The sequence below is a fragment of the Microtus oregoni genome, unplaced genomic scaffold (assembly GCF_018167655.1).
Source record: "Microtus oregoni isolate MIOR12 unplaced genomic scaffold, Mior012 000032F_ref0000030, whole genome shotgun sequence".
In the NCBI taxonomy this organism is placed as follows: Eukaryota; Metazoa; Chordata; class Mammalia; order Rodentia; family Cricetidae; genus Microtus; species Microtus oregoni.
Genome location: NW_024543091.1, coordinates 1,609,387 through 1,637,150, shown reverse-complemented (window position 1 = coordinate 1,637,150; position 27,764 = coordinate 1,609,387). Strand labels below are relative to the sequence as shown.

Below are 27,764 nucleotides of genomic sequence, written 5' to 3'. Positions count from 1 at the left end.
AATACCAGCAGCTCTCTCCTACTTACACCCTGTATCGCTGAAGAACCACAGTTGGCTGTTCAAGCAAGGCTCCCAGGTGTTCGCCTCTGACCCATCATCATTAACCCCTGCCCTCAGCTCCACAGATCTCATCTCTCCGGGAGGCGAGCTGAGTAGCGACCTCCTTAAACCAGGAAGATTAGTCCAATAGAGTGTGGGGGAGGAATGGTCATGTACTACTGAGCTGAAAGACAGCTACATGGCATGAAGCACAATTCACCCATCAGCTGGAATGTTATGCCACAAGCATGTCGCCTCACCTTGATATTTCAAAGTAAAGGTCAGCAAACTTCTTCATAAAGGGTCAGGCTGAAAATTTCACTCTTTGTGGGATATATGTCACAAATACTCAAGTCTGCTGTGGGAGAGAAAAATAGCCAAATGATAAACGAGTGGATGGGCCTGCCTGTGCTCCAGTACCACTACAAAGGTACAGGGAGGTCCCATCTGCTCAGCTGCCTTGAGTTTGCTCGTCCTGATCTAAACCAGTCAAACACACGCTGTCCTACATGTCTCTGTAAGTTCTTTTTTTTTGTTGTTTTCATAAAGCCCAAGTTGATTCCACTCTTGATCTATACATGCATGTCAGTTACTTAGAAGAGTTATTCCCCACAGTGAATTTTAACTACCCAGGTCTTCTGGATAAAATACTTGGAATCTGTGGCCCTTGGAGATTAAGGGCTTCTTTCAAAACTAGTAGAGCTATGAATAGTTGCTAAGAAAAATAACACACACATATGCATCGTTTTCTATTCAATTTTAAAAGGTTCACTCCTACACTGAAATTTGTTAAACATAGGGGCAATATGTCAAAGGACTCCAAGTCTTTGCCACTTGAATTCATTATCTATTACTGTACTGCAAGTACCCCGAAGCTGGTTTAACACTATAAACAGCTGACGGGTTGCCACAGGGCAGGAATCTGGAAATTTAGGTGGGTGAGTCTGCTTTTAAATCTCCCTTTGGATTATATCAAGATGTCTTCAGAGACTCAACGCATCTAGAGGCTCTACGTGGCTAATAGGCCTACTCCTAAGATGGTGAACTCAGCTAGCCATCATTGGGAACCTCTCTGCTCCACACGGAGCCCCTTCATGCTGTCAGGGGGATACCTACAGAGTGCTAACTCCATGACACAATACAGGGACCCACTGTGACTTTATATGTGACTATTCTTGGAAATCACTGCATGTGGTTTTGTTCAGTATGTGTGAAGTCGCTAGGTCCTCTCACACTCAAGAGCGAAAGAATGTCAGAGAACGTGTGAACACATGTTTTTAAAACTATCCAACCCCTCCCAGGTATTGAATGATACCAAGAAGACAGGATTATGATTTTTAAAAAAATTTAAAGAATATTCATTTTATTCCTTTGTGATTTGTGTGTGATATGTATATGTGTGCTCATAAAGTCACAGTACATGTGTGGCAGTCAGAGGACAACTTGCAGGACTCCATGCTTTCTATCACGTGGGTCCTGGGGGCCACAGTCAGGTGGTCAGGCTTGGTGGCAGGCATCTTTGCCATCTGAGCATCAGGCTGGTCCTGGGATTATTCCTAATCTGCTTAGAGCTTCCCCATTGATCTCAGTACCATGCTTATTTCATAAGTATCTAGTACTGATATTTTAATACACCACATTGGGGGGGGGAATTTCAAGTGCTGTTTCATAACATTCTTCAAGTCTTACAGTAAACAAGTTTTGGAAGCATCTAAGTAGAATCTTTAGCTAGTTAACATCTACAAATGAATTCAACTTTAAAATGAAGAATGGACAAGGAGTCCATTTTTCTGAGCCATGCTTCTCTGGGTTAAGATACTCCTCCCACAGATTTTGGCTAAGGGAGACCTTATATAAAAGGATAGAGAAAGAATACGTTTTACTGAAAGAGGGATTGAAAATTTAAAAAAGGACAATATAAGGATAATGATCCTGAACCAGTTAAAATCTGCCTTCCAAATAGACAGGAAAAACTCCCTTCTCCCCAGAGCATTTCCTGAATTCCCAACTTTTAGGTTTCTCATTCTGGATCAGCATGTTTACAAACCTGCCAGGTATATAGTCTTGGGAGGCAGAGCTGTCAGGAACAACCAATAGAGTCACAGAGACTAAGAGGTACAAGTCACATTAGCACCGGCCAGTGTCACAGGCAGAGGTCCTTAAAACGTCAAGGGAAAAGGAAGATCTACATGCAAAGAGATAGCTGTAAATCAACTTAATATTTTCCTTTGTTTCAACTGCTCTGTGTATAAACGTGCAGAAAACTTTAATAATATCTTCCTTAATGCCCACCATATATAAAGGCATAGCTTCCAGATAGGGAGATGGGAGCACAAGTCAGTCAATCCTTGGAAAGACATAAGTGTACTTCAGGGAAAAGAAGAGAAAATAGGGAAACTGAATTTTCACATGGAACTGCAAGCTAGAGGCAGAGGAGGGGTTTGAGATGGATAATCCCATCATCCTTCACTCTTCTCTGGTGCTATGCATGTGTACACTTGGAAAGTGGATCTAATAGGTGCATTTTCACACAGGACAGTGAATTTTCGAGTTACAACCCAGCACACTGGGCAGAGTTTGACACAAGAAGCTGAACAGTGATGCTGGTTCACACTCAGGGTCAGAAACTCCCCAGACTGCTTCTGTCTGTATCCCTAAACAAGAACTGTCTCTGTAATGGGCTTCTTCGTATAGAGCCATCAGGTGAATGATGGTTTATATAACTCTATATAGATCAGGCGCTTCGCTAGACGTTATCATCTGTGGGAGCAGGGCTTGAATAGACGTGTTCACCTGGGCATACCTAACAGACTGTGAATTAGTTAAATGCATAAATAAACAAACGAACCCAGAACCCTGGCTCTGTGTCCAGTAGAATGGGATGTGTGTATGTGTGTAAAAATAATTCCAGGACCACACAGGATTCATAAGCTCTACATACTCCACATCCCTCATTCATGTCAGGATAGTAAGACAACTGAAGCAGCATGCATACCTATGCACAAGTCAACAAAGGCACAATGTATTGTGCAGCAAAATCATAATAATATAAACCTACGACTGCCCATTAAACAACATTTTACAGAGACAATCTCACTTAGTATCATTTGGCTGCAACATATTTTTCTTCTTTTCCCTCTCACACACAGAATTATTAGCATCATTTGAAATACATTTTGGGAACTATATCCTGAAATTCCTCCTCTACCATTCCACCTTTGCAAAACGGCCTTACCCTTCAACTTCCTGCTTCAATAATCTCTCACCCCACAGCCAAGCGCAGCCATTTCTGTCAAGTTTTTCTCAATTCAAGTGAATGAGAACGCACCTCGCCTGTCATCACGGTATGTGATATGTATCAGTTTCCAAGATAAGATAATAGACTCCACACGGAATGCAAAGTGCAGACACAGGGACTCCAGTGAATTCTCTGTTGCACTGAATCCGAGGCTAAGCACCACACTCATTAACTAATACACCAAGAGAAAACAAAGCCTTCAGCCTTCGCGTCAAGGCAAACAAAATAAAGAACTTGGGACAAAACCTTTAAAATGCCTAGAAGTAAGTAGCCCACAATTGTGGAAATAACTGTTAATTCTGTAACACTATAAATCTGTCACCAAAGGGAATCACTTAAAGCCTGGCATGGAGGTTTTTACTTGGCCTGATGATAGCCGTACACATACAGAAAAAGCCGGGATCACATTTCAGGCTGTCTCCATCACACTCCCCAAGACTGAGAAATAGTACAGTCTTCTCTAATTTTTCAGTGCCCCAGATGCTTCAGGTCAGCTCAGTATCAGATGCCCTTATCATCACCTCCAACCACTGGTGGGAGAATCATTCCTATAACGGTCTTACACTCCGAAGGGCCATCGTCTCCACACAGATAGCATTCTTAATGCTAAGTTAAGAGCCCCGTTTCCACATCGACAGTATGATGTTCCGTGACGATCTTTCCCAGTTAGGACAGCAATGTTCTAGCTTCATTGCACTCCTTTAGAACATACCTATTGAGCTATATGTGAAACAAATGTATAATTTAAATATACTCAACCATCTGAAGAGCAGTTTGGTTAAGAAAACGGGGCATTTCTAATGAAGCTCCCCCTCCCCCACCACTAAAATTTTATATTTAGTTCATAAATCATTTTATCAGACCTCAAAGGTACCTGGGTAAATTAAGACAAGCATAAAAATTATACAGAGACTAAGAAATGATTGGAAAGGGGTGATGTACGTACATAAGTAGTTATTAAAACTTGGTCCAACAAAGCCCAAAGAAAGCAAATAAAATAAAAAAAGAAAAGAAAAGAAAGTTCAACACAGCCGGAGGGAAAACAAGCATTTGCAAAGAAGGTCAGCAGGTGAGGCAAGCAGGGAAAAGAAGAAGCCAGGATGATTTCAAGCTGTTCATAGGACCGTGGCTTTAACTGAAATAAACGAAGACAGGTTTGTGGGGAGCCAATCAAGACTGCCGTATGCACCTTAGCAGGTAACAGAGGGAAGGAAGGAGACACTGCAGTGAGGCTCAAAACCAAGGGCCAAGGTTAGGTCTCCTTAGGCGGCTACAAGGACTAGGTGAGCAGGCATGCCGATGCTATCAGTCTGTAGAGAACAAAAGCGGCTGAGAATATACACTCGTTTCCACCACTATTCTGCCTCCCAGCCAGGGATTGCAGGACAGTCTGTAAATACCAATGAAGGACAGATATGAGGCTGGGCACAGTGACATGGTGGCACTCGCCTAGTCTGTCACCTAGGAGACTGAGGCAGGAGAATCAGGAGTGTGAAGGTAGCTTGAACTACAGAGAAAGAGCCTGTCTCAAAATAAAAAGCAAAACAAAACCAAAATTAAAAGAAATATGGCTGGCAGAACCAAAGATTTTCAGCAGACCTGTTCTTAATTCTATCATAGCTCAGCTATGCTTCAGTGGGCAGTAGCATTAAAATCTACATAGCATTTTCCCCATTAAGATGTTACTGAGTTCCAATAATCTACCAGTACAAAGCTCGTGTATATTAAAAGCTTGAAGCAATTAGGCATAATATTTATCCCTAAAGGGCTTATGTGAGAAGAGGGTTGGGGTGCTGGAGAAATGGCTCAGTGTTTGAGCACAAACCATCCTTGTGCAGGAACCAAACTCGGGTCCTGCCACTCAAGCTGGGCAATTCACAACCATCTGTAACTTCAGCTCCAGGGAACATGATGCCCTCTCCTGGCCTTGTTAGGTACCTCCAGTTATATGCACACACCCATACACAGATACTCACACATACAATTAAAAAATAAATCTTAAAAAATTAAATATAGAAGTGTGAATGGGGAAACCTACTGTGTCTACAGAAAACTTAACTTGAACCCAGAGACACTTCTATTCAGAAAATCCCACTGCGTCTGAATAACTTTCCAAAGGTAACTTGTCAGCCTCACATATAATAAAGTGTCAGCTGTGTTTCCCAAGTGCCCTGCAGCCTTATTGCTCTAGAAACAACCACTGTGATAAAATTAGCAAGGTTAAGTCACTCTGCCAGCAAAGGTAGCATTCTTTCATGTGGCTAAAAGGAGAAAAATTATGGAAATAGCAGATTCCAAAGAAACAAGAGTTTTTTTTTAAAAAAAAAGAACACCCCGCATGCTCTAAAATAACTTTCTATGCATTTATTCTTATGTAATTGCCAGAGGTATAAGGAAAAGTTTATTAGAAATGGGCCACTCTAAGTATTTTATAGGTCTGGTAATGAAGTGGTAATGAAGACCTTACCCATGTAAGAACACTCACATCCCAAAGTACCAACTTCCATACAATCCCTTAAAGAAATACCACAAACTTATTATAGCTGTTGTATGGAAAAGAAAATAGCCACATGATTATAGACTCTTAACAAATAATGTATGACCTGCACAAAGTATCTCAGAATTGCGGTAATCCATTCTAATTGGAGGCAGAGTCCAGGAAAGACATAGAAGGAAACATCTGTAGTAGACCTAAAATGCTAATTTAAGGAGACAAAGACTTGAAGTGGGCAAAAGGACACGACTTGCTTGGTGGGAGGACGAAGATGGGCTGCAGATGTAGTCTGGATTGATGGAGGAAGGTCATTGGCTAATAAAGGCACGGACGGCCCTGGCCCATTTTATTGGTTAGAGGATAGGTGGGAGGAGTAAACAGAACAGGATACTGGGAGGAAGAGGAAGTGAGCTCAGAGGCTAGACAGCTCTCTTGGGAGCAGACGCCTGAGAGAGACGCCATGCCCCGCTCCCGGGATGAAGCTCCGACCCAGGATGGACATAGGCTAGAATCTTCCCGGTAAGCGCACCTTGGGGTGCTACACACAGATGATTAGAAATGGGCTAAATTAATATGTGAGAATTAGCCTAGAAGAGAATGGGCCAAGCAGTGATTAAAAGAATATAGTGTCCGTGTAATTATTTTGGGGCATAAGCTAGCCGGGCAGGCGGCTGGGGTGTTGGGGACGCAGCCCCGCCGCCGCCCTTATTACTACACTGGATGAGAGTTTCGACAGGCTTGAGAGATACAGATAAATTCCACGTAGAGCACAAGGAAACACAAAAGTGTCATCATGAAGCCCATTATTTCACATCATCAGTATAAACTAATTCTCAGTATATATTCTTAGGGCCAACCAGAGAGCTCAGTGTGTTAAGGCACTTGCTGTCAAGCTGTACCATCAGAGTTCAAATCCCCAAGACCCACATGGTAGAAGGAGAGAATCAACTCCCTCAAATCATTCTCCAACCTCTATAGATCATGACATGTGCGCACCTATACACAGACTAAATAAATAAAATGCACACATGCATGTACATATATGGTTTTAAGAGTGGCAAATACACGATATGGCTGGTTTAACTGTGAGGAGAAAGAGCATGTGTGAAGAAAACTACACAGGTAGCCTAGACAGGACATACAACTCATTCAACAGAGCAAAGCGGGAAACAATTAAAGGCTACCTTGAGGTTTTGAGCCCAGATAATGAAGAGAATTTAAGAAACCATTGATAGAGATACAAAGAAAAAGAAACATATATCACTGGAAGTATTAATGAGTTTCTTCTACCTTGGGAACACAGAATGAGAGTCAGTGGGATGAGCAGAACAGACAACAAGATGGGAAGACAAGCAAAGAACCAAAGGAAGGGCTTCAGTGTGAGCGTGTGTGTGTGTATTTTATGCATACTTGTGTGTGTGTACATGTATGCGTACAGGCATGTGCATGTGCCATGTATGAGGCCAGAGGTTGATGCTGGTGGAGTCTTTTCTCTACCACGCTCCACCCTCTGTTTTTTTGATATAGTCTCTAACTGAAACAAGGCTCATTGATTTGGCTTACACTGGTTGGTCAATGAGCTTCTAACTCCAATCCCTCAGAACTGGGGTTACAGGCATGCATCATTGCACCCCACTTTTTATCTGGGTGGCTTCTGGGGGATCTGAATTCATGTCTTCATGCTTTCACAGCAGGCACTTGTACAACTACGCCAGCTCCCCAGTCCAGGAATTAGTTTCTGTCCTGAGAACAGAAGTTAGCAAAGACTCTAGATAGGACACTTCTGGGCTCTAGGAAAAAGTATAAATTGCAGGTAAAAAGAACGACTTGAAAAGAAGAAAGGGAAGCGGTCAGAAGGCAGAGGAAAGCCAGAATGCAGAGGCTAGCACTTCCCACAAGAAATGTGATAAGGAATGAACTCTAAGGACTGAGAGCAGTGATTGTGCTCAATGCTTATCCACTGGTCTCAGAACCAGGCTGTTTCAGCAAGGCAAGGATGAAGCATAAGGAGACTTACTACACAGATATTAAACAGGACACATTGCAAAAGCTTTTGACTCTAATTTTAATTATCACAAGACTAAAATTTAAAACTTCTGTGTGTCAAAAAATACAAAGTTTAAAAGTGAGTTGCAGGGTATAAAGAGTTAACTTTCAGAACCAGATAAAGGGTTGACACCCATAGTCCATTAACACCTTCTCTCATACACAGACATCAGCATAAGTAAGCAAAGGAATAGAAACAGGATGTTCACAGAAGGGGCTCAAAGGTCTAGTACACATAAACAAAGATGCTCAGAGAAAGAACAACCTTACAAAATGCAATTCTATCAGAGTGGCTATAATTAGTGAGCTTGCTAATATGGCAAACTGGAACAGGTGTGGGGATGAGAGCATGAAGGAGAGCAGTCCCTAGAAGAACAGGACAACTTGTCATTGGAACTATCACCACGTCCAGTCTCCCACCAATAAGACCCAGGGTCCTTCAATGACTAATTCTAGACTCTGGAGTATATTGTGATATCACCGATAAAAAGATCTTCAAAATAACAAGTATGAGACACATCAAAAGGACATGTAAGCCAGCCTAGAACAATGGCCAAAGGTGGAACCATTTGAGTGACAAAAATAAATGAGGAAGAATAAGATTAACAGGATAATAGCTTATTATCATTTTAAAAAAGAGTAGATGACATAACACAAAAGTGCATGAGTCTCTGCTTCACTGGAGATTTGGTGAAACCCAAATGCTGTGTGGGACTCACGAACTGCAATGCATCAATACTACGGCACCGGTGTTGAGAAAGGTACCATGGTAACCGAAGCTGAGACTACAAGGGAAACGGAAGTAGGGTGAGGGGTTTACAGAGCCAACTGTACTATCATAGTAACTCTTCCGTAAATCCAAAGCACTTCACATAAAAAGATTATTTTAATATTTGTTACAACAAAATGCCCCAAAAGTGGCTGCTCCACTTCTTTCAATCTACTTTATTAGATTGGTTTTTGCCTCTATGTATGTCTGTGTACCACATGCATGCCTAGTGCCCATGGAGGCCAGGAGAGGGCATCAAAGCCCCTAGAGCTAGAGTTATATAAGGTTGTGAGCCACCATCTGGGTGCTAGGAATTGAACTCAGTCCTCTAGAAAAGCAGACAGTGCTCTAAAACATTGAGCCATCTCTCCAGCCCTTCCATTCACTTTAGAGAAAGCCTTACAGACACGAACAAGGGTTCGTGTATACACAAAGGTATACACAAGGGTTTTTACTGAACAACAGTTAATATCCAAGAAAAATTTAAATATCTAAATTACAAAATATCTAAATTATGGAATATTATATAGGAGTTTTGAAAAATACATTTACATGTATTGAGAATATATAATGCTGTGTAGAAAAACAAACTGCAAAAGAATATTATAGTGTAGTTGCTAAAGAGAAAGCTCAGTTGGTCAAGTGCTGGTACCCAAGTCTGAGGACCTGAGTTCAGATCCCCAACACCCATGTACATAGTCAGATGAGGAGCAGCACATTTTCAATCCCAGAACTGGAAGTGAGGGAGGAGGGGAGACAGACTTGCTGGTCAGCCACCTAGGCAATTGCTGAGCTCCAGGTTCAGTGAGAGACCTTATCTAAAACAGTAAGTGTCTTAGTTAGGGTTCCTATTGCTATAATGAAACACCATGACCCAAAAGGAAGTTAGAGAGGAAAAGGTTTATTCGGTTTACACTTCCACAGCACTGCTCATCACTGAAAGAAGTCAGGACAGAAACTTAAACAAGGAAGAATCCTGGAGACAGAAGCTAATGCAGAAGCCATGAAGGAATGCTGCTTACTAACTTGTTCCCCATGGCTTGCTCAATCTGCTTTCTTTCTTTTTTTTTTGTTTTATTTTTTTTTTAATTTTTCCATTCAAATATTTACACTTCCTTCCCTCCTCCCAATCCTCTCCCACTTCCCCATACCTCTTCCTTCCTCTCCCTCCCTGCTTGAGAGAGGGCAGGGAACCCTGCCCTGTGGGAAGTCCAAGGCCCTCCCCCCTACATCCAGGACTAGGGAGTTGTTCATCCATATAGACTAGGGTCCTAAAAAGCCAGAACATGCCGTAAAAACAAGTCCCAGTGTGTTTATCAATGGCTTCTCAGTCTGCTTTCTTATAGAACCCAGAACCACTACCAGTTCAGGGATGAAATCCCTCACAATGGGCTTCGCCCTCCCCCATCAATAACTAATAAGAAAATGCTTTAGAGTCAAATCTTATGGAGGCATTTTCTCAATTAGGTTCCCTCCTTTCAGAGACCTATAGTCTGTGTGTCAAGTTGACATAAAACTATCAACACACATGAGATAGAGAGCAACTGGGAAGATACCTGACAGCATTTACTGCACTCCCCACACAGACAGACACATAGACACACACACTCCCCACACAGAGACATATAGACACACTCCCCACACAGACAGACACATAGACACACACACTCCCCACACAGACAGACACATAGATACACACACTCCCCACACAGACACACAGACACACATCTACTGCACTCCGCACACAGACAGACACATAGACACACACACTCCCCACACAGACACATAGACATACACACTCTCCATACAGACACACACATTCCCCACACAGACAGACACATAGACACACATCAACTGCACTCCGCACACAGACGCATAGACACACACACACACTAAAAGAATATTATGCCATACAGTTTTAATGTTGACAGAAAAAGGACTAGAAAATACAAACTATTTCCATATTCACTTCTGAGGCATACATTAACGTGAGTACATTCAGGTGTCGGGGGACCACACAACCTATTCACTGGAGTTGCTCACATAGAGGGACAGCAGTGACGATGGAAATGGATCTGTTCCTATGACTTTGGCATTATTTCTCAAGAAGGTTGCCTGAAGAACTAGAGATGACGGGTTGGATTGTAGCAGGGAGACGATGCTTCTCCAACACATCAGGTTCTGACTGAGGCTAAGACAGCTACAGAGCACGGCCCTCAGAGGCAATGATACAGACAGAGACTTAGGGCCTGAAGCTCCACCTTGATCTCTGAAAGGGACACATACTTCCACAGGGAACATTAGAGTATCAACCAGGAATAATAAGGGGAATGTCAAAAATGAAATGCCCAACTTATTGGAGTTTCAACAGATGTGCCTGCACTTGGTGGGTTCTTGTAGCAGTCTGAATGAAAAAAATAATCCCAAATGCTATTGATAATAGAAGCCATGGTGCTACTTTTCAACCCTAATGTCCAAGAAGAAATCCTTACCAGCCAGGGACATGCCATGTTTCTCATGACAAAGTCAAAGTGAAACTTTGGACCCTATGGATTCTGCACCCTTTTCTTTATAGCCATTGCAACACCAGTGGCCAGCTCATCTCTTTACCAAACAGAATTTCAAAACTCACAGAAAATGGAGACAAAATCTAACTGAAAACACACATTTGAGCGACTGAAAATTCCATTAAGGGACTGGAATGTGGTGTATTTTCAAAAGAGATCACTTCCCATCAACAATCTGTGGTGTTTTCAAAAATAATAATTGAGAAACTGCAGACATCTAATTAAAAGCCTTCTCCTAAGCCCCAGCTAAGTTTCAGTAAGTGATCAGAAGCAGCAATCCCTTTCCAGCTCCTAACACTCATTAGTAACACCAGACCCTGCCATGAGACAACAGAATTTTAACCCCAACGAACCCGACACTCTGCTCTCTGCATTGTCCCTGGTGGGTAGGAAGCTGTCAAGGAATGATGTCACATACACACTGCCCTTCCCTCTTCTCACACTCACAGACTGTGACTGTACTTTTCCCACAATGTGTCTTTTCTAAGAAAGTGAGAATCTCTAGAGGCAACACCCACTTCTATTATATGCCATGGTCTTATTTCCAGTCTGCTCCTTAGTGATTTCAAATTAGTCACGGACCATGTGGGATTCCAAGTAAACAAGCTGTAGGTTAGGCTATTGTACATTCAAGTCAAAAGAGGGATTTTCCTAATCACACATGAAATAGGTGACGAATGTGTTTGATAATAAGGAATTGCCTCTACATGGGAAAGGGTGGGTGAAAATTCATGAACAGCAGACAAATGTATGGACATGATTCTAAGGAAGTCCTTGTGTTTTCTAGTAGATGCAGGACCCACTTCACCGAACTGATACTTTCCATTCGATGGTTTTCTGTTCTAAGAAATGAAGACACCGGACTTCCAAAAAAAAAAAAAATCTGCATTTGTTACGACTGCATTCTGATCTGAAATATCAGATATAAACCTATGACCCGGAACTTTGTGCTACGAGTGTAACACATTCCCCATATAAACACGCACTGGACATAGGACAACACGTGGCTCATTTGGGGGAGCAAAGAGAATGCTGACATCAACCTTCTAAATTAGTAGAGGAGCTTTTCTCAAATCAAATACACACTTAGAGCCCATTTTTATATCTCCTAAAATTTCATGGTGAGAAGATGTGGCATAAGGAAGAAATACTTGGTTTGAAGCCCTAATCTTGGCTGGCAGTGACAAACTGAACTTATTTCTGGTCCCCAGTATCCTCCTATATGAAATGTAAGAGGTAGCTGTTCACACCTGAAGTCTGAGTCTGCCCTGCTCTACAAAGTCAATGTCTCCTACAATGTACCAGCAATGCCATCTTACGGATTCTGCATGAACGCGGAAGGAGACCTACAGACGGTCTCTAAGTCTCACGGCTTCTTCAGCATCATATTCATACAGCATTCAAATTAGCTAGTGCTTAGTGGCTTATGGGGTTAAACAACTATTGAATAATAGGCCTTTGGGTATCCTGCTGAATATAAAATTGTCATAAATTAACACTGTTTGCTCTATCTTTCTTATCAGTCAAAAGAATGCATCCCTCTAAACTTAGCCCAACACACAGCATTTCTCCACCGTATTTGAGTCAATGCTGGCCTTCACCATCTCAGTCCACAGAAGAAAAACAAGCAGAGCTGGGTGTGGTTTCACTCACAAAACACTACCAGCACAGGCATCAACATGAAGGTAAAACAGACAATGGGACTTGGTCAAATTTAAGCATTTTTGTTCATCAAAAGACACAATAAACAGAATGAACAGGCTTCTAAAAAGTGAGAGGAACAAAAGCCATAAGTCACATACCTAAGTCTAGACTAATAATCAGGACTTACAGAGTACAGCTTCAACTCAACCAAAATACCCAACAACCCAGAGAAAAACTAGAATAGGTACTTCTCTGAAGATGGCACAGAAATGACCAAAGCATATGACTTGATGCTCAGTGTCACTATGCTGGTTAGGGTTTGTCAACTCAACACAAACTAGAGTCACCTGAGAAGGCAAAAATGCCCCCGCCAGATTGGCCTGTGAGCACGAATGTGGAGCATTTTCTTAATTAGTGACTGATGTAGAGGGACCAGCTCACTGTGGGTAGTGCCAAATCTGGTCTTGGGTTGTGTAAAAAAGTAGGCTGAGCAAGCCATTGGGAGCAAGCCACTAAGCAGCATTCCTTCGTGGTCTCTGCTTCAGTTCCTGCCTCTGGGTTCCTGCCTTCGGCTTCCCTGGATGACAGATTATTATCCGTAAGATGATTATGAATCCTTTCTTCCCCGGGTTGCTTTTGGTCACGGTTTTATCAGAGCAGCAACAGTGAGACTTGAACCATCGCTGATCATCAGACAATGCTCATCAAGACTGCAATGAGATCTCTCCTCATATCCTTTAGGCTGACTTCTTTTAAAGCAGCCCCCACTCCTTAAAGCCACACTCACACCCAAATGAAAACAGTTGTGCCAAAAGGAGAGAAATAAAGAAAGTCAACAGACAAATAAAAAAGGCCAAATGGGGGTGGGGAGTGGGAGGGACTAGGGAGGAGGGCATGGTGAACCTGTAAACTGCTAGACTCCTCTGAGAAGCAGTATGGGGACCACTCAAAAAAAGAACAGCCAAAGTCCCTGCAATCACACTTCTGGGCAAGTTACTATGAGAACCATTTTCCTTACACAAAAGAAGTATAATAACAACAAAAATTTGGTTACTGTTCACCATTTACTCTGTGAAACAAAGTTCGCCTGTGATGTCACAAAGATTTTGGTCCATGTCATAGCAGAACTGAGTTTGTTTGCTGATCTAAATACAATTTCAAGAAACCTGGGCTATCACATGCAAAAAGAGAAGGTAAAAGTAACCTGATTTCAAGAGACATTTCCAAGACATTTCTCATCTTTGGCAGATTAATATTTGGGATCAGAAAATTTATTATAGCTGGTTCTCTTCGTTATCACAGGACGTTTTAGAGAATTCTTAACAATTTACTAGATGTTATAACCTTCCAAGCTGGAACAAGTGAATACGCCTCCAGACACTACCAGATATGCACTGTGGGTAAAGTTATCCCTGTCTAGTGAATATGAAGCTGTGGGTAGTTTAAGAAAGTGGTAGGATCAAACTATAGAAGTTACACCCAAAGTTAAAAAGTTAATATATAGAATCTAAGCTCTGAAATACAAATTAAATACCATAAGACTTAAAATACATTATTCTGCCAGTACAAAACATGGGCCAGTAGGAACAAAAAATAAAGCAAAACAAATAAACAAAAAAATTGGTGCTCACCCACGTATGAAAATGCTGGTTGAAGCAAGGGAGGCATGAAAAGAAAATTCTTCAAAATGGTGAGTGATGTTGCTAGAAAGAACGAACATTCTAAAAATATTACATGCCAGCTTTTTTTTTTCTTTTTGTGAGTGCTCAAGGAAATAAAACCATAGTTACATTTGCTGTTTTCCTCTTTTAGACTACCATCTGGCCATCCACACTCTCACTAGAAAAAAGCCTCTAGCCCACGGGACTAAAATAGTTAATGGACCACCCATGTGTCAAGAATATGCCAACGCATCTACAGTTTGCTCATTTATGCCCCCCAAAGGAAGGCTCGAAAGCGCCTAGAAGACAAAAAAAGCAAACCACTCAGAGCATGCTACCCAACTCACAAGATTCCCATCCACCTTCAGGGTCGAAAAGGAGGAAGAACTTCCTACAACAGACAAGGTTGTAATCAGAGTCATTTACTAGACACGAACTGTCCCCTTAGTTATACAAAAGCACCGTTTTTCTTTTCTAATCAAACAGAGCAAAACACATCTGACTCTAGTCAGCGAATTTCCATGCTGCAAATATTTGTTAAGAATGAGTGAACTGATGCTCGGGAGTGGCTCAGTGGGCAAAGTGTCTACTGCACAAGGGTGCAGACCTGAGCTCAGATCCCCATCCAGAAAAAAACGGACATGGTAGCATTCAGCTACAGTCTTAGTGCCCGATGAGAAAAGGGGTCAGGAGACTACCAGAAGCTCGCTGGCCAGACGGCCTAGCATATGCAGTGGCAACCCAACCGGAGACCCCGCCTCAGAACAAGGGTGTGGTGCGGTGAGGACATCCAAGGCAAGCCTCTGACTTCCACACATGTGCCAGGGCATGCGCTCTCACACGCATACATACAAAGATTAAAACAAAGAATGTATAAAATAACAGCTCCAGTTTACTAAATTCTTGTAGTGTTCCATAAGAGTTTAAAGATCCTTCATATAATGAATGTGCAATTTATCAATGTAACTTAATCATTTTTAATATTCAAAAGTTATCGAATGAAAAAATGGGTTGGGTGAGGTGGTGGTGCCTACTCTAACCTTAGCATTAAGAAGGTAAAAGCAAGAATGTGAGCTCCAAGCCAGCGTTGGTTATGGGAGACCCTGTCCAAAACACAAACGAAACAAAACGAAAACAGCAAGGTATACATACGGCATCTTTACTGGCCTATCCTTCCTAATTCTCCCTCTCTGTTCCATGAAGGTGGGCTATGGTACCAAGAATCTACAGTCACCAGCTGAGGAACTACAATTACCAAACAAAGGAATACCCTATCTCACTGTACAAAGACACTGCTTTGAACTCTTTCCCAAGCAAAGTGGGCAGGACCGAGGTAGTCCTGACTACCAGAGTGCCCATTCTAGCACAAAAATGCTAATCAAGCCCTCACGCAAATGGGAAGAAAAAAGTCACAAGAAAGAGGCACTAAACTCAAACTCTCTTCTTGAAAAAAGAAAAAAAGAAAAAGAAGTAGAGCTAATATAGAAAGAAAAGGTGTGTAGAGAAAACAGGAAGTTCTACGAATAATTATTAGTCTCAAGAGGGTATCACATCCTCAGGAAGAGGCATGACACGCAAAATTCCGTGTACAATTGCCCATTCCAATATACCTATATGCAATCTTAGACAACCAAAGAGAGGATCTTAATGAGTTTTCAGGGTTGTTGTGATATACTAGCGAGTAAGGGTACTTGCTGAGCCGGAGGACCTGCGTTCAATCCCCAGGACATGGAGGGAGAGAACTGACTCCCATAGGTTGTTCCCTGGTCTCCACTCACATGTTGTGGCATGTGTACACACACGAACTAAACTTTTTAAAAAGGTGTTTAATTTTTTCCCCCAGAGAGACAGAGCATGTGTAAGATACGGTCAGACAGTAAAGGACTGCATAAAGGACAAATGTGGAAGAACACCTAGAAGTGTAACTTATGGAGCCTGAGATTTCTCACACCCATGTCCCTAACACTGAGAAGCTGAGGCAGAAAGACCAGCAAGAATTGAAGGCCAGTCTGGACTATACTGTGAGTCTCAGGCCAGTCCTGGTATCAGACTGTGATCCTGTCTCAGAGAACGAAAGCAGAAACAAAGCACCGGGCCCTGGGAAGATGGCTCAGTGGTGAAGGCATGTTGTTCTGGCTGTAGACCTAGATTCTGCTCCCAGCCCACAAGACTACTCATAACCACCTTTACAGTTCCAATGAACCTGACTGCCTCTTCTGGCCTCCGTGGGCACCAAGACACACATGATGCACCTACGTGCAAACACCATACATATAAATAAAAATAAATTTTAAAAATTAAAAAAGAAAACAAAAACTATGCCTTATCAAGTAAAAAAAACCAAGGGATACTGAACAAAAAACAAGTTGCAAAAATGTACAGCATAATAATATTTCTGAACATTTATGAAACAAAAACTTTCTAATTTCTATAGAAATATACAAATATATATATATATATATATATATATATATATGTTAATGGATCTAATGCACAAGAGGCAATAAGGGGGCAAACTTTGACCAGACAGGTGAAGAAATGGGATCCTAATCATCAGAATTCAGCACAGCAAAAGAAGTAGCTGAAAAAGGAACAAGAAAAGAGCCATGAAACTCCACTTCACTGAAGAGCACAAACGCTACTTAAGCTTAAATATGCTATTTCAGCTTAAAATACGTTAAAAATATTTTAAGCTTAAGCATTAAAAATTTTAGGTTAACCATGAAAACCATCTCAAATAATCAGAAGACTACCTAGTAATGGCACAGAGAAGAGGCAACTAACTAAAAGATGGTGGACTATGCCCAAATATGTGAATAATCACAATAAAATTAAATGTAAGCCCACCACTGAAACAGGGAGAACTGCACTAAGGAGACAGCTCGGTGGGTAACAGCTTGAGACGGGTTCTGGGAACACATGGGAAAACAAACGGTACAGTGTGGGATTACAGACATATCCGTAACCCCAGCCTTCCTTTAGTGATAGGGGAAGTGGAGAGAAGAGACTCATCCAATAGCTCCCTGGCCAGCACAGCCATAGAAACTAGAGAGAGTTTGCCTCAAAACAAGGAGGGAAACACCAGCTCCCCACATGCTGCCCTGCCATGGCACCACACACTCACACTCATTCATGGCAAACAAACAAAATAAAACGAAGCTGCATTCACTCTCATTGAAGCTTTGAAGCATACAGCTACAAGTCGTTTCCAAAGTATAAATTCATGAAACATACATTTAAGATAAAATGATACAGGACAGGTGACAATAAAGAAATGCAATAGAATATAGCAGTATTAACATGAGACCAACTAGGAACAAAATTAGCATCAAAGGAAAAGAAAAACATTCCTATTGAAATATGAGACCAGGTAAATTGGCCACACCATAAACATGCATTTAGTTACAAACATTTCAATCATAAAATGCAAAACTTGACATTAGAACCACAAAAAAAATGATTTCTATAATCATGCTGATTGATATTTAAAACATCTTTCTCAAGATTATCTTTCACAAAACACAAATAAAAAAGATTTTTAATAAGTGACTACATAAATCTAAATATATAATGGTACATACACACGTCAACAGAGAACATAGGCAAGGAGCAGCCTACAAGCTGACCATATATTAACGACCCCATAGCCTCAAGGCATAAAACACAGAAGCACATTCTTGTTCTTGAACATGTCTGAATAATATATAAGGACAAGCAACTGAATCTTTATTGTTTATATAGCAAAATCGAAATGTCAGTCCTGATAAAACTAGGGAAATGGACAAAAAAAGGAAACTCCAGATCACAGTACAAGTTTACCGTGTCAAAAATGATTTGAGATTATCCATCAAAAGTTCTTAATGTACATACTTCTCAAGTCAACAGCTACACCTCTTCAGACCCCTCTTATTAAAACAAAGTACACATAATCAGCAAACGACTACGTGACAGTATTTAATTCTACATTAATTACAACAGCAAAAAGCAACACAAACATCCATGCATGAAAAAAAAATGGTTAAATTATCTGTTTTATACAATACCATACAGTAACACTGAAGAGCCTCCAATGAAAGGTTTTAGTTCTGCTAAGAGTGAAAGACATATGCATATCACTCAAATCATGTCCACGCAAAATGAATACAGATGAGAACTGATTACACAACCCACTTTACTCACGGAGAGGACATGACTTTCATGGTTTACACACATTCAATTTTCAGTTTATTTCTACCTTTTTTAAAAATAGAACTAATTTTATTTTTTTGTTTTTTTTATAGAAAAATTTTTTTATTTTTCCATTCAAAAATTTACACTTCCTCTCTCCTCCCATTCCCCTCACACTCCTCCACTCACCCTTCTCTCTCCCCCTCCCTTCTTAAGAGAGGGCAGGGTACCCTGCCCTGTGGGAAGTCCAAGGCCCTCCCCCTCCATCCAGACTTAGGAAGCTGTGCATCCAAATAGACTAGGATCCCAAAAAGCCAGTACATGCAATAGAAACAGGTCCTAGTGGTCTTGCCCAACTAACACACTGATGATTTTCTCAAATATCACCACAGAATCTTTGTCTGGCAACGGATGGAGACAGAGACAGAGACCCTCATCAGAGCAATGGACTGAGCTCCCAAGGTCCATATGAAGAGCAGAAGGAGGGAGAAGATGAGCAAGGAAGTCAGGACCATGAGGGGTTGGTCCAGCCACTGAGACAGTGTGCCTGATCTAATGGGAGCTCACCAAATCCAGCTGGACCAGGACTGAATGAGCATGTGATCAAACCGGGCTCTCTGAATGTGGCTGCCAATGGGGATGGACTGAGAAGCCATTGATAATGGCACTGGGACCTGTTTCTAGAACTAATTTTAAAAACAGTCTTATTTACTACCCAGAGAAAACACTGGGATCTTTATGTTCTTAGCACACATTTCATCAGCCTCATCTGAGAGCAGAGAACAAGTATAAACTTCCAACTGACCACCTAAAATACTTGATGTCTCCTCTTTGCGGACTGTTGTTCACTAGACAGGTCCTACCGTGTCGCTTCCTCACTCCCTCCGAGTTTCCATTTGCCACCACATTAAGAAGAACCTCCTGCTTCTCAGTACAGAGCTGCAACCTCCTAAGTACCACTTACCTCATCCGCTTCCACTTCTCTGTACCTTCATCCACTACATCCTAGAATTCTGATCTTTAAAACTGGGGTCAAGGTAACACCTATTTCACAAAGCCATTTTCGCCTTAAGTGAGCTGGATGCTCACGTGGGCTCAGAAGTGCACGGGGCACACAGAAGTCATAGAAATCCCTTAATGTTTTTGTTGTTTTATTTCTTGTCTGCTTCCGCATGCTACAAAGCAAACCCAGAGGTGGGGATTGCTCACTCACCGCTGTACCCTGAAAGCCCACAGACAGCTTCAGGCAGTGCTGAGCTAAGGAAGCCTGCCTTGGCACAGTAGCCATCTTACAGACAGCTGAGATTATAATAAAAGGGCTAACTATGTTCAGGAAAAGAAAGGTCTCTGCATATTGGTAGGAATTATCTGTAATAACTCTGTCTACTTGCAAAGCATTATATTTAGCAGTGAGACTCCCAGCAGCAGCAAGGAGCATTTAACTTACTGGTTTCTTAGTGCCAACATGGCGATCACAGCTAAAATGTAATGTGGAACAGGAAAAAAACAAAAGTACAACTTACTCTTCATTCCTGCTTCGGATGCAGGGCTGATAGAGGACTTTGATGGCGTTCCAGGCAGAGCGAGAGTCAGCTTCCAATGTATTTTCCAACAGTGGGAACTTCCTGACACACCTGGAACTTCTCAGAGGTTCAATCACCAAACTGTCTGAGTTTAAAATCCAGAGCTAAAGTATGGGAAGAGAAGTCCACAGAGGAAAATATTGCTACTTTATCTATATTGTATATCGCCATTACAGAAACCCACAAAAAGTAACAGAAAAACATAATTACATATACAGTAGGCTAGACGTTATTTTATTGTTGCTACATTTTGTTGTTTGTTTGTTTGTTTTTCTATAAACAGTAGAGCATTTGGGAGAGCAGCCATATAAGCTTTTAAAAAACTGATTAGGAGCCAGGCAGTGGTGGCACACACCTTTAATCCCAGCACTCAGGAGGCAGAGGCAGGCGGATCTCTGTGAGTTCATGGCCAGCCTGGTCTATAGAGTGAGTTCCACAACATCCAGGGCTATGCAGAAAAACCCTGTCCAAAAAAAAAACAAAACAAAACAACAACAAAAAAAACTTGATTAGGAAAAACCATTAACTATATAAATGACAATGCTATAATTAATCCTAGACATCAGTGAGGGGGTCCAACAATATAAGAGACAGGCAAAGAATAGCAAGAGAATGCAGGCAAGAGAAGAACAATAAAAATGTCTAGGTAACTAGCAGGACAGTAGGTAAATTTATGTGTTTGCACTACACTTAAGAGACAGAGCAAAGCACTAAGAGCAGTAGAACTCCCTGGGCAAGGCAAAGCATGTCATACAAGGGCAATCTCTACCGAAGGGGTAACTGTGAGCCATAGGCATTCCATAGTCGGCAGCTATGAATAGGTGTACCAGCCTGGTCAATAGGATGTGTGGGGTACAAGAATGTCCACTAGAAGAGATAAATTAATACAACTTTTATGTATGGTGATAGTTATCTGATCTTAAAATACACATTTTCTAATGCTGAATCAAGTGTTCACTCCTAAAGAAGTATCAAACACATGTGCAATGACTATTTTCTTTAGTAGCCATATAGTATAATTCTAGTCATTAAAGAATAGAATTCAACCTACAATTATAATAAGAAACAATCCTCTCTATTATATGAAACTGAAAAGCTAATAACGTAACCCTGCTTTGTTTTTCATTAAAATCTCAAGTACCCGTAAGAATTCTTGGGAATAGTTGTATACAGGTAGAAAATACATGTTATTACACATATTATTATACATATTTGATATTATACATATCAAACCGTTATGATTGCCTCTGGAAAGCATGACATAACTAGGCTTGGGGAGCAGATAGGACAGGGGAAGCAGCACTTTAGGTTCTTCCTAGTGTCTGAATATATTTTGAAAGTGTATCATAGAAAGTCAGAAAAGCAAAATTTCAATGTTAAGAAAATTAATAGATGATTTTCAACTAGAAACCAGTGTAGAACAATTCTGTATTCTGTCAATTATATTTTAAATAAATGCTGATTGGCCAGTAGCTAGGCAGGAAGTATAAGTGGAACAACCAGATAGGAAGTAGAGGTGGGTCAATAAGAACAGGAGAATTCTGGGAAGCAGGAAGCCCATTCCTCCCCAGTCCTGTCCAGACACTGAAGAAGGAAGAGGTGACCTGTCCCACCGAAAAAGGTACTGAACCATGTGGTTAACATAGATAAGAATAATGGGTTAATATAAGTTATAAGAGTTAATAAGAAGCTTGAGCTAATGGGTCAATCAGTTTGTAACTTATGTAGACCTCTGTGTGATTTTCTTTGGGATTTACCAGCTGTGGGAACTGGGCAGGACAGCAACCCCAACAAGCAGGCCCTCATGTTACAAGAAATTCTTTCAATACACAAAAACTAGGGCTAGGACCACGATTCAAGTAATAAAGTGCTTGACATGCAAGAAGGAGGACCCAAGTTCAGTCTCCAGAGACCATGTGAAAACCTGGGACTGGCAGCATGTGGCTGTAATCTCTGTACTAGTGGGCAGAGACAGGTGGATCCCTGAGGCTCACTGGATGAGCTTCAGGTTTCGTGAGAGACCATCTAAAAAAAAAAAAAAAAGACACTATACATGGACCCCTGACCTCAAAACATGTGTGTACTCACACTTACATGCACACACCAAGAAAACTAATACTGATTTCAAACAATGACAGTGCTATCACATATTACTCTGTGAGTTTCCTAAAGACCTTGAACTCCCAGAGAAGTGCTTTTCAAATAAGAAGCGCTCTGTATGGGTTAACTAGTTGAAGAAACCAGACACAGAGAAGAGTATGGTCCAGGCTATTCAGGCTTCCAAACAAATGAATAAAATTTACTTGTGCAGAGCATCATTCTAAACCAAGGTGGGATGATACTGGCTTCTGCAGCACACAGAGGTTATAGATCCATCAATGCCAGCCTCTTCTCCAAACTTGCTATTTCTCAAATACCAAGCCATCAGAGGCAGTCAGAAACAGGAGAGTCATATTTGAATGCTAAAAGTAACAAATACAAAAAGAGGAGAATGATGCAGAGCCATGTGACACTGTCCAGAAGGGCCATTACCAAGAGCAAAAAGCATCATTTTAGGTATGAGGTTTTAAAGAACAAAAATTGAGTTTTCCTTCTATCTACATCCTCAGAACCCAGGATACAGAGGTACCCAGTCATGTGTTATTAAATGAAATAAGCTTGACTTATGGACTAACTGATTTTAAAGGTTCAATTTATGGTCAAATTCTAGTATCTAGACTTGAGAGGCAAGAAAACAGAATGATGAAAACTAAAACATTTCTGAGGCCCTGGATTACAAGGCCATAAAAAAGTCGATGAAAAATTTCCTTACCAAGATGTATACTTTGCCATCTTGACCTTGAATCGTGAATCTAAAAGTGCTTCTAGCAGAGGAGAGTTCCACCAGGCACTGGGCAAGAACACTCTGAACAAACTGAGACCTGTTGGAACAGAAAGCAATTGTCACTGTGTACCTGTCATAATTCTTAGTAACAAGGGAAGTCAGGATTCATAGGCACCTAGAAGCTTGTGCCAGGCTTTCCTGAACACCATCCATTTCTTTAGAGTCTTTACTAATGTGCGGTTTGGAAAATTAGAATGCATTTGTATTTGTTCCATTCTTCTTAAAATTGATCTTGCTATCATTATCATTAATATATTTTCCATCCAAAGGATAATTATTTCCCCGTGACAAATTCCTATTGACCAACAACTTGACAAGATGCAACATCACCTAGGAGACAAACTTCTGGCCATGTCTACAACGGATTATAGAATAATTATTAGAATAATTAAAAAACGGAAAGATCAATCTTTACTTTGGATGGCACTGTTCCATGCTCCAAGGACTGAATAAGAAGGCGAAAGAAAGCTGAGCACCAGAATTTGTCAGTCTCTGCTTCCCGAACAGTGTCACCAACTGCCTCAAGGTCCTGCCACCATTACCTCTCGACCATTAGTCATTGTGCTCTTGAACTGTGGGCCAAAGGAACCTCTTCCTAAGGCACTTTTGTTGGATATTTTGTCAGAGCAACGAGACAAGTCACTCATACGCACCTATGTGCTGCATTGAAAAGCAGCAACAACTCAGCTTCACAGGCTAGAGCACATCAGACAGGAAATAGCTAAGAAGGCGAGGAATTTCCTCCCAAAGGCAGTATCAGTGACAGTCTTTTCCATCTACACTGCCTTAAGAGACAGTTCCAAGGTACAGAATCAAAGCATGCATATGAGGATAAAACTCAAGTTCACAGTCAGGATGTCATAACTTTGGAGTATCAATAATTAACACATGTTAATTTGTTTTCTGTTGCTGTGATAAGCACCATGGCCGAAAACCAACTTGAGTGAGAAAAAGGGTTTCTTTTTTTTTTTTTTTTTTTGGTTTTTCGAGACAGGGTTTCTCTGTGGCTTTGGAGCCTGTCCTGGAACTAGCTCTGTAGACCAGGCTGGTCTCGAATTCACAGAGATCCGCCTGCCTCTGCCTCCCGAGTGCTGGGATTAAAGGCGTGCGCCACCACCGCCCGGCGAAAAAGGGTTTCTTTAGTGTCCACTTTACAGTCTGTCATCGTCCTACTTAGAGTTCCTATTGTTCTGATAAAACACTGTAACCAAAGCAACGTGGAGAAAAAGGTTTACTTGGTGAACACTTCCACATCACTGTTCATCATCAAAGAAGTCAAGACAAGAACTCAAACAGGGTAGGAACCTAGAGGCAGGAGCTGATGCAAAAGCCATGGAGGGGTGCTGCCTACTTACTGGCTTGCTTTCTGTGGCTTGCTCAGCCTGATTTTTCTTTTTTAAAAATTAATTAATTAATTATTCTCCCAGTCAATCACATTTTCCCCTCCCTCCACTCCTTCCTCCCAAGCTCACCCTTATAACCCCCCCTCCTCTAGCAACTCGTCTCCCTTTCTCTTCAGAAAAGGGCTGGTCTCCCATGTATATTCCCCAGCCATGGTTTATCAAGTTGCAAAAAGACTAGGTACCTCCTCTCCTCTTAAGGCTGGACGAGGCAACCCAGTAAGAAGAAAAGGTTCCAAAAACAGGTAACAGAGTCAAAGACAGTCCCACTTCTACTGTTAGGAGTTCCACAAGAAGACCAGGCTACACAAATGTAACATATGGCCTAAGTCAGCCTGCTTTCTTATAGAATCCAGGATCACCAGTTCAGGGGTGGTACCACACACACACAATAGGGGAGGTTGTCCTCCATTAATCACTAATTAACAAAATGCCCTACATGATTGCCTACAGTCCAGTATTATAGAGGCATTTTCTCAATCAAAGCACCCTCCTCTCTGATGATTATAGCTGTGTTAAGTTGACATAAATCTAACCATTACCACCATCAAAGGAAAGCACGGCAGGAACTCAAGTCAGGAACTGAAGCAGATGCCATGGAGAAACGCTGCTTACTGGCTTGTTTCCCATGGCCTGCTCAGTCTGCCTCCCTCTATAATCTATGACCTCCTGCCCACAGGTGGCACTGGGCAGTGCCACAGCAATCATCAGTCAGGAAAATGTTCACAGACATGCCCGCAGGTTAATCTGATGGAGGCAGTTCCTCAATTGATGTCCCCTTTTCCCATGTGTCTCTAGGGTGTGCCAAAACTAACCAGCACAATACAGGTCACCTGCGCTTGTGAACAAAAGGAGTAAAAGAAAATACTGATACTTTAAAGGCAAAGTAACCATCTTAAAAAGTAGGTGCCCATGAAACTGCTCTCTGTTTCCAGTTTTAAACAAATCAGTATTAAAGCCGGGACTAATATTCAAAAGCCTATGATGAAATATAAGATCAGGAAAAAACCTGCCCCAATTAGATTAACAGAAACACATTTGTCTATAGCACCACCTAAGCAAGAAATAAGTCTTCAAATTGTGTGTATGTGTGATTTGCTTCATCTAATAGCCAGCTACTCACAGGGACTTTAAATAGAAAAATCCCTTTTCAAATAGAACTATGAAGAGATGCATTCTCAATCATTGTACCTGTCTTTTTCCATATTTCAAATTATACAATAACTTGATTCGTTATTTGTACCTTGGTATGTTAGGAAAACTCCCCTCAGATGGCTGGATAATTATCTCGGTCATGTAAAATTTAGTTGTTTCTGGAAACAAAGAAGAAGAAAATTAAAAATCTTCCCAATACACTGATGTCACAGACATGCTGGCCCTGAATTATGACCTTCCAAACTATTTTGTTTGACTACTCATAAAATTGGATCTCAGTAACAATTTCCAAAAATACTCAGTTTCAAGGAAAAGGCACTCCCTCTTTGGTAAAAAGATAACACCAAGGTTTCAGGTCATGTGGGATCTGCTCAGCATCTACACCAACAAGAAGACCTTACACATGGAAGTTGGGATCTCACAGTCCCCAAATGAAGACCTTTGCTTCCTCAGTTCGATAGAGATCCTACAAATCAGAGTTGCTGAGGAAGGCTCGTTAGTCGGGTACCCCAAAGCGCAGAGCTGTAACCATGACACCATTATCTACCTGGAATCTCACTGACTGTATTCACGCATAGGCCTCACCAAATCTGATTTTCTGCTTATCTTGTTAACTATGAAAACAATTAAACAGCAGACTAGACATCTGATTAAAAAAATAATTTAAATATAACCATCTAGGATGGCTTAAAAATCCAGGTAAAAGTTTCATCTCATTAGTAACAAGGGAAACGCAGAACAAAATGAAGTGTTCTTTTTTACCATCAAACAAAATACTTTTCGAGGGCAGGTGCAGCATGGTGCATCCTCGCAAGAAGTGGGCAGGTTTGCTCGCATCGCTACCAGAACTGAAAATAGAGACTGCTGAGCGGTTTCCTGGCAAAAGCCTCAAAACTGTATGTATAGTTGAACATCACCAAGAAAACTTGCAAAATATACACCAGACTACAAAGACGATGATACTAATATAAAAATATTCAAAACAAATTAAAATATGTAAAGGCTGAAGAAAATTCTTATTTAGGCAATAGAATTTCTTGCATATTTTAAATTTTAAAAATAAAAACCAGAAGTAATTTAGAATAGTATTTTTTTTTTTTTTTAGTTTTTCGAGACAGGGTTTCTCTGTAGCTTTGGAGCCTGTCCTGGAACTCCCTTGGTAGACCAGGCTGGCCTCGAACTCACAGAGATCTGCCTGTCTCTGCCTCCCAAGTGCTGGGGTTACAGGCATGCGCCACCACCGCCCGGCTTAGAATAGTATTTTCTTAAAAACAATGTTGTCCATTTATAATAAGATCAAAACAAATTTTTTAAAAAATTCAATTGCTTGATGTAAAACACAGAAAAAGGTAAAAAATATAAAATCAATAAAAAGCATATAATGGTAATTATACATTATGTATCTAAAAGCATGAAAATATGTTTCCTTTCATTTCTGTCAATGTCACCTTACTATTCTGAAGTCTTATCATCACGTATGGAAGCGAATCATTTAATGTCACACAGTGACTCTTTATGTCCCAGCTGGTGGTAATTATTAACTCCGGAGTGCCTGTGCTGGTTTCACGTGGTGGGGATTCATTGGCTGTTGTCCACATCCAACCACCCGCTCTATCAATCTTCTCTGAGCTTTCCGGGGTCACTTTCTTCTATCCGGGTACAGGTGGAATTTCTCTTCGTAGGAAACAGCTAGCGGTGTACTACCCTGGCCTGTTTGTTTCTTTGTTGAGGAGACTTCAGTTGCTCCAAAGTCCTGGGGTTAACAGTTATTTCTTTGTGCACACTGACAATGCCATCCGCTCTCTTCAAATTTCCATTACTGCTGCTGCTTTGAAGGTGAGCTGTCATTTTTTTCCCTTGGTTGCTTTTAAGATTTTTTTCTTTGCTTTTCATTCTGCAGCCATTACTTTGATGCACCAAGATACAGATTTCTTTTATTTATCTTACTTGGGCCTCACCAAATGGGAATTCATTGTGCCTCTTGAATCTGTAGATAGCTCTGCATCAGTTCATAGAATTCTCAGCGACTCTTTGTTCGAACACAGCCTATGCTGCAG

The 27,764-nt window shown here is 41.2% G+C and overlaps 1 protein-coding gene across 1 annotated transcript in view; it reads right to left on the bottom strand.

Moving 5' to 3' along the window:
• The window catches only part of Ube3d (ubiquitin protein ligase E3D), a 138,003-nt gene that overhangs the window by 77,520 nt on the left and 32,719 nt on the right, over window positions 1-27,764 (bottom strand). The window contains exons 6-8 of the mRNA XM_041679690.1: window positions 25,796-25,865; window positions 23,081-23,189; window positions 20,209-20,372 (exon numbers count right to left, since the gene is read on the bottom strand). Of these exons, the coding sequence (XP_041535624.1) occupies window positions 20,209-20,372; window positions 23,081-23,189; window positions 25,796-25,865 (343 nt within the window). The remainder of the gene's footprint in view (window positions 1-20,208; window positions 20,373-23,080; window positions 23,190-25,795; window positions 25,866-27,764) is intronic.